At 36.6% G+C, this 12,796-nt stretch overlaps 1 protein-coding gene across 1 annotated transcript in view; it reads right to left on the reverse strand.

Annotated features, from left to right (window-relative positions):
* Nucleotides 1-12,796, reverse strand: part of LOC134675261 (soluble guanylate cyclase 88E) — a 182,938-nt gene that overhangs the window by 21,014 nt on the left and 149,128 nt on the right. The window contains exons 5-6 of the mRNA XM_063533481.1: nucleotides 5,638-5,761; nucleotides 5,043-5,184 (exon numbers count right to left, since the gene is read on the reverse strand). Coding sequence (XP_063389551.1) covers nucleotides 5,043-5,184; nucleotides 5,638-5,761 — 266 coding nt within the window. The remainder of the gene's footprint in view (nucleotides 1-5,042; nucleotides 5,185-5,637; nucleotides 5,762-12,796) is intronic.

A 12,796-nucleotide genomic window follows, 5' to 3' on the forward strand; every position in this document is an offset into this window, starting at 1 on the left:
GTCACTTTCGTAAAAACTAGTGCCTACGTCAATTCTTGGGATTAGTTGTCAAGCGGACCCCAGGCTCCCATGAGCCGTGGCAAAATGCTGGGATGCCGCGACGAAGAAGAGAAAATTACCTACTTATTAACACAATCGAATAGCATAACGAGAGTATGTACATATACATATATACGCGTTCTGACAAATTTCTTATATATATACATATGTATACGAGTAAAAAATAACTATTAGAAACAACCAGTATCTAATAGTATTACTACTTCATTATTAACTCGTTCAAAATCGCCTTTTTAATACCTACCTAAAATAAGAATTTTTTTACATACTCTTTGTGGATTTTCTGTGCATTGTGTACACCATGTGCAAAAATACAAATCATTGTCTCATTAAAAAAAACATAGAATATGACAAGTGCCTTTTACAAAATATAGGTAGTAGGTGCCTTTAAATATAATTTTGACGGCCAACGCAATGTTTGTTTAGTTTTCGATTCTTTTATTTATTGATTAGGTGCGTCGTGAACATTTTTACAAGTGAATACAATCGTTTAAAATATTGTGATCGGTGGCGTCAGTGGCCATATTAACGATATTACCATCTATCAAAAAACAATGTGGAATCGTGTCCCAAACTACCTTTAAGGTGTAAAATAATAACGTCAGGCAATCGTCTTCCGTCATACGCATAACGTTTCTTCTTGGGCATCCCTGTAAAATCAATACATTTAGAAAACTTACCTTTTCGACAATTCCTATAACTTTACGCAAAGATATAAAGTAAGTTTTAGTTTTTACAATATCTTTAAGAGTCACGAAAATCCGCCGCCTAAAACGACATACTGCAATAACATGTAATAACGTTGCGGCGGCGACTAGCTTCGTGTGACTCTTTAGGCATCATACTTCACCCTAATAATCGTTGCATTTAGTTCCTTGAAAGGAAAGTGATGATGCACTTTATATTAGTGCAAATAGTGAAGTAAAAAAAAAGATAAATATGATAATACATATATTATAAACATCCCCCTTTTAGTTATTGCTGTTAATACAAAAATATTTAGTTAAACAAAAAATTACACAAAATGTTCTGTCTGCAATCTCCATTTTTAATTTTTTTTAGTCTTTTTAACTACACAAGATAATACTAATTTTTTTATTTAAACACACATTTAATACCAGTAATCGTAATTATAAATACATGTCCCTTGCGAGAAGTAACTTTTTGTGTAGCTATTACTTTACAAACCGACTTTTTGCCCAAATAAATCCTGGTTATTTTGACATGTCTCGTGAAATATTACTACTAATTTGCAGGTTTTGTGCACAGAGTTGAAAGACAGACAGAGGTAGGGTTGCTGTTGATTTTGCACGCATAATTATACTATCCGACAGATTCTGATTTAGTAATTTGTTTATTTAACTATTTGTGGATTTGACCTGGCTTTTTATATCATATTGGTATTTGATGAGGGTCAGTCGGTCCTCGCTAGGAGTACGGGCAGCCGATTGCCTTTAAGTTTATATTTGGTAATATGTATTTGTTCGAGGTGTTATATTAATAAGGTTTTACTATCTGGGGGCTAAAAAATAGTTATTTATTGAATGATTAAGCGATCTTCAAGGTCAAAACCGTAGCAAATTGTTAAACAGAATTGGGCATTCTATGCTCGCCATCGAGTTGTAAATGTGTGCGTGTCGCCACAGAATAAATAATAGTACTAGGTACAGAAGGTTCACTTTCTAACAAATGCCTCTATTACGACAGATATGATCGCAAGGTGGTGCAAGTGCGAACGCGAGCAGGCGTCCGTTCCGTAGCGGTGCGCGGCAACTACTACTGCTGGACACCAAAATTGGTGTGGGCCGCATGTACTACAAAGTACATGCGGCCTACGAAATCGCGGAGTGAGCCACGCCTCGTGTCGCCCATAAACCCAAGCAAATCTGCGCGCTATGAAATCAGTTTTTTTTTATTTGTCTTAGCGACCTCTGAAATCTCTGAATGTTTTTCAACTCTGTGGTTTCGTGATTTAGCTACGTTGGCGTTGTTAACGTCCATTGTCACTTTTGTTTCTAATTTGGCCGCTTTCACTTTGGCACTATTAAGCTTTGATTTATAAATGGACTCAAACAAACCTAAAGTGGATTCTAGACGAGGTGATCAAATCGACCGATTTGATCAAAAATGAAATTGGCGTCAATTTCCAATTTAATCACCAAAGATTTATGGTGATATATGAGCCCTCTAAATTGAGAAAATGCCCCAAAAAATGAAAATACTGGCGTCACAAATTGGTATTCTTGCGTCCGCACTCCATTTTATCGGTAATATCGGTTATAATCAAATATTTTACCACATCTGTAGTGTGCACAGCCATGCCGCATCCATCCATGCCGCGTTACATTATAACTCGTGAACATTCATACTAGTTTCGTTATCTACGCTGCAACGCATCTGAACAGGACGGTCGAAATAACTTGTTCTCTAAGCCGCTGGTAATTAATACCTACATGTTACAAACGATTTCTACCCACTTTACCATGTATTACAAAAATTATAGTATAAATTATAGTGTAAATTGTAGTAATTATTATGTATATAATATTGTTTACATTTAAATTAATTAGTGCACGCTAGCCCAAAAAAGTGTTGTTTTATAAGTGTATCTCATGTAAGTGAATTTTGTAAATTCTTAATGAGATAATAAATGTCTTAAACCATAAACCATATAATCGGCGGTTGAATTCGGCGAACCAAATTGGCGGGCTGATTAGATCGGACGATTTAATCAATTTAGTGAAAAATTTACTCGTCTGGATACGCCTTAAGTTTCAGACATAAATAGATAATGAAAACTTCTAAATTTCTTCCAAGTATTTCGTGGTTCAAGGCTGATTTGGTAAATTCAATTTTCTACTTTAAGACAAACAGAATAATTTTGTACATATTGAAAACACGCTGATAGTGTATTTCAGTGGTATGATAGTTTTAATAGACTGTTGTGACACTTGTGATTTTATGATTATTACCTAAATATCATAAAGCTAATGAAAAATCAAATATACTTAAATAATAAGACATAATTTTAACATGGAGGTCATTATGACCAAGATGTAAATGTGTTTCTCGCTTTTATAATATAATATGTACTTATATCAAATAAAAAAAATTAAGGTAGTACCTAAGTAAAGAATTAGTTTTAAACACGTAGGTATGCACAAACTTTACAATCCGGACAAATATCATAGCCATCGCTTTCAAATGAATTAATAAATTATGTATGCATTAAGCATAAGTAATAGGTATTCCATAAAAATAATTTAGCCTATATACGTCCCACTGCTGGGCACAGGCACAAGTACGAGAGGGTCCATAAAAAAGTTATATAAATTTCCTGAAGTTCCTGAAGATCAATAAAATTACGCCACCTCGACAAACTCAATTACAGTGATATGGGTTGACGGGAACCGGAAAGTGGAATATTTTTATTGTTGACAGGATTTTGACGACCCTCATCTGAAGTTGATAGTTTTCTAAGTATCTGGGGTGGCTTTAGAAATGGGTTTTGTTAAGATTTGCAAATAAGAAATTACTTAAAAGTCTGTATCACTTATTTAAAAAAGAGTAAACAAAATCTACCCTCAAATGGCTTCTTAAGCCAGTTAATCATGACTATCATGGGTGAATGTTAATGAGTAGATAATGAGGATTCGAGTTTATCAATAAAGGCTTTACGGTTTCCGAGGGAGTTTTGCTTGGCAATATCGAAACAAAGGATACCAACAGTGTTGCTAGGGCAACTTTGGTCGCTCTCTCGACTTACCCCGGCTATAAACGTTAACTATAAATCGTAGCGATTAAACTGTGCAGTTACGATAATCGACAACGATTTGCCATACACACGGTAGATAAAACTGCGCAAATCGGCCTGCATAGTTTAATCGCTACGATTTATAGTTACGTGTGTAGCCGGCATTATATATAGGTAAGTACAGTCGGTTCCCTTACATAAGTTTCCACTTTTCTATACGACTAGTACATGGCAACTTCGGTAGGTACTTAAGTTGGGGTACCGACCGCACATAAGATAATTTACTCTACACGTAACCAGACAGAAGTTTTTGTGGCAAAATAAAGTGATTGACAAAATAAAATATCGACATGTTACCTTAAACTATTTAGCTACACTTATACTGAGATACTGAATACTGATTACTTACGTTCGATATCTACTTCTCTTTTGATATATTGGTAGTTTTCTATTCTTTTGGCACTTTATACTTACTACAGTTTACGTTTGAATTTTTAAGTAGGTACCTACTTAATATATATGTATAAAAGAAATTAATATGTACCTACCGCTTTGTCTTTGAATTGCATTATTGAAATTTTTCGGTAACTTACCTACAGCAAGTAGAAGTTACATACATATTTTTAATAGGTATCTGTAATCTGTGACTTATCGATAATAGATTTATCGATGTTTCATTTACTCAAGCACTCGTTTTTGCCACAATATTTCTATATGTTTGCACATAACACTGTCGCCCTTACGTCTTTTGTTGTTTAAGATTTGTCATGTTACGTTGAGCCACGTGCTACCGAATAATTTAACTACCTATAATTATTCCCTATGGCACTATTGCATTTGCATAAACATTCCGATTACTTAATTGACGAAACTTGTATCGTTATTATGGTTGTATTTCTTTGTATGCATAATTCAGAATTTGCATGCTTTGTTTGGTACAGCAGAAAATAAATATGCACCTAAACATTTTCCGATAACATTTAGTTTCGTGAAATCTTGATGTCGTCAACTTGTCAACTACGTTTATGATTTGTCATTCTCGTTAACTCTTGTGTATCACGCTCCTCAATTGTTGCGCCATTAAGGGTCCTATCTAAATTGGTTTTTCAATACTTACGCTATAGAATTTCCAATTTATCAAAAACCCTAAATGGCATAACAATCCCGTATGGTGACTGTACACAGGTACAAAAAATATCAAATAAAGTTAACAATTGAATTAGCGTACCTTTAAGCCTTAAATTCTTCTCCGTGGTCCCATCAGACTCATCCGATAGCTTTAGGATCTCGCTCCTCTTGTCTGTGGCCTTCTCATGGATGACTGCTTCTACCGTCACCAACTCGAAGATGTTATTCGTCCGGTTTAGGATCTGTGGAATATTTCTTTATTAGCTTAATTTAGTGGCCCGCTGCTGGCCAAAGGGCACCCCTCGTTTCCTCCAACTGTTGTTTGTATTTTCCACCATTCCGTGTAGGATGCTTTCTAGTCGTCCCGACATCTTCTATTTGAGAGACATATTAAACAAATTTAAGTAGCCTAAGCTAACTAAGCTAACTCTGCACCAACAAACACTAATTTCATACTTGCACAGAAATTTTTTCTGAAAGTTTGACTGATAGAAAAAGTTTTCTGTAACAGACGTACCTGCTTACTACAAATTAATTTGATTATAATTTGAATAATATACTATACTATAATTTCTATGTTAATGTCAAAACTGCTGGTGCTAGTTCTCCAAATGAATAAAATAAAATAAAACTTATCGATAAGGTTACCTAATCGATGTTCCATTTCCTGAAACACTCGATAAATATATACTTACGGTTTGAAACTTAAACGCGATTAGCGGTCGGACTAGATCGAACCAGTTGGTGATCTTCTTGCCCACCAGGTCGGGTAGAATCACCATTAGAGAGTTGCCGATGCTGCGGACCACCATGTCAGATCTATAATCGAAAGAACAACATCAGCAATGTACATCAGGATGTACCTAGGGGTACAGTGGCATAGTGTGAACCAAGGCTCGGAACAGAGGGCCTACCACGAACCACGTTCGACGTCTTGCCTCTCTGTTACACTTATGCACGAATTTACAAGTGCGACAGAGAGGTGACCCGTCGAACGTGGTTCGCGGTAGGCGCTCAGGTTTTTTCTTTAGGTACTTATACAAAAATGCCGGTATTATTTCGTTCTTTTTCGTTAATTGGTTTATTATTTAATTTTAAATGGGACAATCTAATAATACTAAGTTGTTACCTAAATCTATTATTCAGTTCTACGTAAAGAGCATAAAATTATTAAAAAATATTGGCCTATTTCGTTTAAAAACTGGTTCCGAGCCTTGGTGTGAACCAATCTAGCCGTGGGCGAAAACCAGATCTGCGTGGCTCTTTTCAATGTGTTTTCTCAAGGTAATAAAAAAGTTGGCTTTGCGAGGCCCCCCTAAGCGCGAGGCCGTGGGCGAAGGCCCCATTCGTCGACGCCACTGCCTGGGTACAATGGACGGAATTAAGGACGTGGTAAAGCAGCCACGTGGCACCAACCCCTTAATAATGGTAGAGGGACCTCAGGGACCTAATAATATATGACACGTGGGCGAATATAGTCTATTTGTCATCAGAGTAACTTAACTTTTCTATGGGAGACCCAACTCGCGCCAACAATAACAAAGTTGTAGCTGCTATTTAAAGCCAAAAATTTAACTTATTTTAACACTTCTCTTTGAAATAAATTAATGCGAGTTCTCACCGTAGTTTCGGTATATCGAAAAACAAATCCCTAACTAGGTACAGGGAAACTTTGACCCTAAATTAGTTTAGGACTTAGGTTCGAGTTTTATTATCTACTCAGCCTAGAAAAGTTTGTAGCCTTTAGTGTAGAGATAAAACACTCTGAACCAAAACTCCTTACATTTTCGTAATGACAATTCTAACATGTTAGTTATAATGTTAGTTCACAGGTAGATACTTAATTACGAGTAAGTATCTTTATATTGAAGTATAGGTACCACTGGCCTGGGGAATTTGAACCCCACTATTAGATAATTTGCTTTGAGACTACCTAATAAATAATTCAATAAATATTGGGGACATCTAACACAGATCAACCCAGCTTCAAACTAAGCAAAGCTATGGGTGCTAGGCAACGATAGACATACTTATATAGAATTATTATTATTGTTGAATTAAAAAATTAAAAACCCCAACGCAATTAATCGATTTTGATAGTACGTATCTAAGAACCACCGCTAGAAAACCTGCTTCAAAACTAACAAACCGCATCTAAATCGGTTTACCTGTTTATGGGCTACGACGGTGCCACAGACAGACGAGACGTGCCATAGCAGTCAAGATTATAACACCCCTCTTTTTGCGTCGAATATTATAAATATATCCACAACAAGTGTATATTTTCTGAGCCCATGCGCAGTTATATGCTCATAAATAAACCCCTCATAAATATGGAAATAAAATACGTCATATCAAATTCACCTGTTGCTGTTCCGAGAAAATATAAACGTACAAACAAGATCAAGGTAAAGCTCCTTCATTATAATAATCCCCATATCATATTACTTTCTTTTCGTTTGTTTGTTTTCTTGTGTACTTTTTCATTGCGACCTAATCAAAAATACAATTGAAAAGTTTTGTTTTAGATAATTAGTTACGTTGTTACAGATAAGACAAGGCCTAGCGTAAGTACAACATTAATGCACAGCTAAAAAAATGTACTTTAGTTCTGGATTTAACATTAGCATCCACAACTATGACACTTTAGTTAAGTATCCAATGATGTGGATGAATATCCGGATAGCTTAGAGAAAGTTGACGGGCAAAGTTGAAGGCACCAGTCCTCAGAGCCCTCCCCCTTCTAGATGGTGTGCTCAAATAACTGCACCTAAGCAATTAAAACTGCACGAGGCCATGGCGCTTGGCGAGGAACAGAACCCTATGGAGGAACCTGGTTTTCAACAGAAGGACATGATGTCACGATCCTCAGCATTGAGGGACCGACTGAAGAAGATTTGGACGAAAACAGGTTGTAGCCAGTCATTCGCACATTTTTGTTACCACTGCTGCCTTAGTATAAAATTAAAAGTGCCTTTTTACCTGCCAAATTGCTTAGTAGATAATAACATGTAGTAATCTAAAGATACTGACAGATAACATATAGCCAAAATGTATTTTCACCACACCAGCTCGGAAAGGCTTACTTTGCACTTCAAAAACTGATAGCAAAGTTGCATTTTATCCACATGTGAGGCAAAGTAAACAAATGCAAATTTTGAGTAGTTTTCTTATGTTTGCTGGTAGGATTGACTTTTAAATGATGATTTTGGATGATAAATATTTAATAACATTCATTTGGATTTGATTTTGTTTGGTATTTACATTTAATATTTGCTTTGGGTTGGTGTGGTGAAAAATTTTGTGTGTCACTCGGGGGCAAATTTTGTTTAACCCTCGTGCTTTGAAACCCTCGCAACGCTCAAGATTCCATTTTTCGAACCACTCGCTACGCTCGTGGTTCAATTTTGGAATCTTTCGCTTGCTCGGGTATCAATATTAGCACGAGCGGTTAAACAACAACTTTGCCCCCTTGTAAAACAAATAACTATTTTTCTTGAAAAGTTAAGAAATGGGATGAAAATGGATAAATGACTTTAAAAATGGGATTTAAAGTTATGAAGAGTTCAGGTAGGGACCTACTAATTCAGTCAAGGCACATACGAAACTGCTGTATCCTCCTGAGACCCAGAAGCAATTGTTTTGTTTTTGAAATTGGAGCCCTCAGTTACACAATAAAAATTCAAAAGAAATTTTGGATTTTTTTTTTTTTTTTTTAATTATGCATGGGTTTACTCATGGCCACAGACTAGCCGAGGCGTAGAAAAAATTGTATGTACAAAAAATTGTAAAATTGTAATTGTATGTACAAAAAATTGTACGCAGGGACTTAGTAGGTTAAAATGAGAATATATTAGCCCGAGTATGCCATTAGCTGCCATACACAGGATCAAAACAATTTCCAAACATGCAAATTATATGTACATAACAACTTAGTTTCAATCTCGCGGAACAAGGACAGTTATAACCACCGCTACGCTCGCTACTTGCTTTGACAAAACCAGTCTAAATACGACCTGGATATCTGTAATACTTATACGTGATTGGAGATCACGGTATACTGTTTCTGAGGGTAATAATAACAAGCAAGTAAACATTCAGTCATGTGTATATGTGGTATTATCTATGAAAAGGGACCTTATTGTCGATGGCGCTTACGACTATAACTTCGATGAATAAAATACGTAGTAGGTTTAAATTGAACATTCTGGCTCATTTCGGTTCGCTCGGTCCCAATTTAGCAATTAAGTTTTTGTGAATACTGGAACATTCAATTTTCTTGTCTATCCATTGTGGAGGTCAATAAAATTTATGTTATGTAACGCTGATGAACTGATCAGTCATCGAGTTTAAAGGTCCCTTTTTATTGTTTTTTTTTAATAACTCGTAAACGGTAGCCTGTAGCAAAAAATGTTCTGATACATAAGTAATCTACATACAATTTTCTACATTAAACATTCTATAAACTTTTTCGCTACCTTCAATATTTAAGGGAGAAAGTAAATTATACTCAATACATAAATAAATATTATAGGACATTTTAACATAAATTGACTACTAAATATTCCTGCAAGGAGTAATAAGGTCTGTTTAATAAATAACATTTTAGCCTTTTTGTGAATTCATTTGAATTATTGAACTGCTTAATTAAATTAAATTAAATTATTTATATCAGAAATTAAATTTCCGTAATATATTAGTAGCTCATTATTACTCTTAACCTATGTTAGTGACTACCTATGTTATGTACTTTATTCAGATTTAATAGACATGTAGGCTACTCCAGTACTCCCCGAAAGCGCCATCTATCCTGTCTGCTACAGTGGCTAGGAGACTGTTGGCGCTGCCGCGTACGCGCCGCACCAGCGACGCCACCCGCTTGCGCATGATGGCGTGGAAGCCGTCGGTGCGCGTCTCCGCGAACATACCGCTAGCACTGCAATAGCGCGGCAGCCTCAACAGCATCCTAAAAGCGTTATTATATTGGACGCGTAGGGCGCTGTAAGTTTTTTGAGTAAAGTTGATCCATAGGCTGCAGGTGTAAAATGACTGGCAGTACGCCTTAAAAAGGGTGATTTTATTGCTAGTGCACCTTGCGAACCTGCGAATCAACATATTACTTCTTACTGTCAGCACCCTACGCTCCCTTTCCCATCTACGTCATCTTTTAGCGATGCGGTTACCCAGTGTCCCAAGTACTTAAATTCTCTTACTACTTTAAGAGGAGTGCCATTCAGTCTCACTGGAGGTAACTTTTGGTCGTTTAATTGGACTATTCTTCCTCTGAAAACTAGCAGCTCGATTTTAGAGACATTGTACTTGAGACCCGGGGCCTCCGCATACCGCTCACAAACACCTACTAGCGTCCTAAGGGCGTCGATCGATGGGCTTAGCAACACCATGTCGTCCGCGTAACTGATGTTATTTACGAACGTTCCATCTATTGAACATCCGACCATAGTGTTGCTAAGCTCCTCGATCAGCCGATTGACATATAGGCTGAAGAGTCTGGGCGACGCAAGCCCCCCCTGCCTGACCCCGCAATCCAACCTATACTCATGGGATAGCGAACCCGCCCACTTAACGACATTGGTTAGGTGGCCGTACCAAAACCTGAACAATTCCACCAATTCCCCGGGTAAAGACGTCTCCTCGTACAGTTTTTGCCAAAGTCTGTTACAGGACACCAGATCGAAGGCTTTCGAGAGATCAAGAAAACACGCCAAAACTGGTTTTTACACGACTGCCCAAACAAAAAGAGTGTATTGTTTTCAGGGTTCATGTTTGTATGTGAGTTTCTTTATTCCACCATAACTTCTGAATGCCTTAACCGATTTAGATAAATTATATATCATTAGAATCCTTACGTCATCCCGACTAACATAGGCTATGTGACGTCATAATAAAATCAATATGGCGGACATAATACATGATATTGCGTGATGTTTAGAAAAAAAAATCTTGCAAACCTATCAAGTGGGGCCTCAAAATGAAGATCTTTGAAAGACGATTTAAAATATACAGGGTGAAATTTAATTCACTGGCCAAATTGAAACACCCGAAAGAACTCGAAAAAATATTAAACACGTGTTTTTTCTTTTAATACCGCTCAGTACTTTTTTTTCGAAATAACTCATCATCAAGTTGTCCCAAAAACCTCGTACGTTATGGCGAACTGACAACTACCCACACCCGCTTCTCTCTTATCAGTTAAGGTCATTGACACCCCGCCTCTCCCGCTGTTTGCAATCGCGTCACCAATTATGAACCCTATTGCAGCGAGATAAGAAGACGCTTACCTACATAAGTAATAACCGTCAAAATACAAAGGCAACCCATTTTTAATCTAAAATGTTATTTCTGACATTCTGACTAATGATTATTAACAAAACGTCCGTGGCTTAAAAACAATGAGTAAAAACTAGGTCAGGAATCTTTGCATTCAGGCGTATTTAAAAAATTGAATCAACTTACGCAACTAACGAAAGTCCCACGAGATGGTACTCTTGGATTCAATCCTTGTCTGCGAAGGCGTGGAACTGATTCCATTTCGTATAATCTTTGTGCACCACGTAAACACTCACCACTTAATAAATAACACCGTACCACTTCGTAATATTCCCGGTTCGAAAACATTTTTTTTAACCTTAGTACGCGCGCGTTATTATTTTAAGGTTGGCGAGTGACGAGTGACTAATCATTTATGCTTACCGTTATGTTTACCGCTAACGCGGAATGGTTTAGTTTAGACTACCCTCGAAATTGATAAACCTGCCTACCATCGCCAACACTAACTAGGTGGACCCTATTGCAACGATTATAAGGTTTATTGAAGGTCAGATAAGGGTTTTGCTGATGTTGTTGTTAAAACCTACTATTAGGTTTGTTTACATTTGTGGTAATAGGGTGACCACGACTCGTGGAAAATATTTAAAAATTGAAAAATGAAAATTAAAAAAAAATGTACTCTTTTTTTTCGCTAAATAGATTCCTTAAGTGTAACCTAGTGCCGGGAATGAATATGGCCAGTGATTTAAATTTCACCCTGTATATGCAACATACGCGTTCAAGTCTTATTTTGGTAGAATAAGGATTCACAAAAAATGCTAAGAAAAATAAATCCTTCTATCTTATTTAGTGAGCTATCAAATGAAAGGGTTTTTACCGCTGATCATAAAATATATATAAATCATATGGTATACCTAAGGTAAATACAGGAACTAAACATAAACATGTTCTAAATCGCGCTATTGAAATCTAAATGTGCGAACTTCTATTTAAGCGATGGGCTTCGAACAATTTCTGGCTTATTGGATTCTTATATTTCTTGTGAATAAAATTATCCTTGCCTACTAAACCTACTTAACCCGCCTGTGAAAAAAATTGGCTTTGTTTTAACACGTGCGTAGGTATAGGTACCTACCAACTTCGGTCATTTCTTCTTAACTTTAGTAGGTAGGTAGGTAGGTTTAGGTGGTCTACCACTTTTCGACTCTATCAATCAGATGGTAGAGTCGAAAAGTGGTAGACCACTTTCTTGGCTGACTGTACTAAACTAATATTCATAATAGGGATACTGCAATGTTCTACCGAATATGCAAGAATGATAGCGAAATTTCGATTTTCTTATTTCGCGGTACAGCGCGAGATTGTGATGGATTGTAATAGTGGCGACCCCTACGCAGAGTTTCGCGTAATATTCCCAAGAAGAAAGAAGAAGAAGTATCTATGTGACAATGTTTATACGTATTATATCTCTTCCTTCCTTCTCGAATGCTTCGAACCTTCCTTTATTCATTCCTAACCTAACTAGTAGTAGTAGACATTTTTCTAAATTCATTAGCCGAAATGTGA

This window comes from Cydia fagiglandana, chromosome 21 (assembly GCF_963556715.1).
Source record: "Cydia fagiglandana chromosome 21, ilCydFagi1.1, whole genome shotgun sequence".
Classification (NCBI taxonomy): Eukaryota; Metazoa; Arthropoda; class Insecta; order Lepidoptera; family Tortricidae; genus Cydia; species Cydia fagiglandana.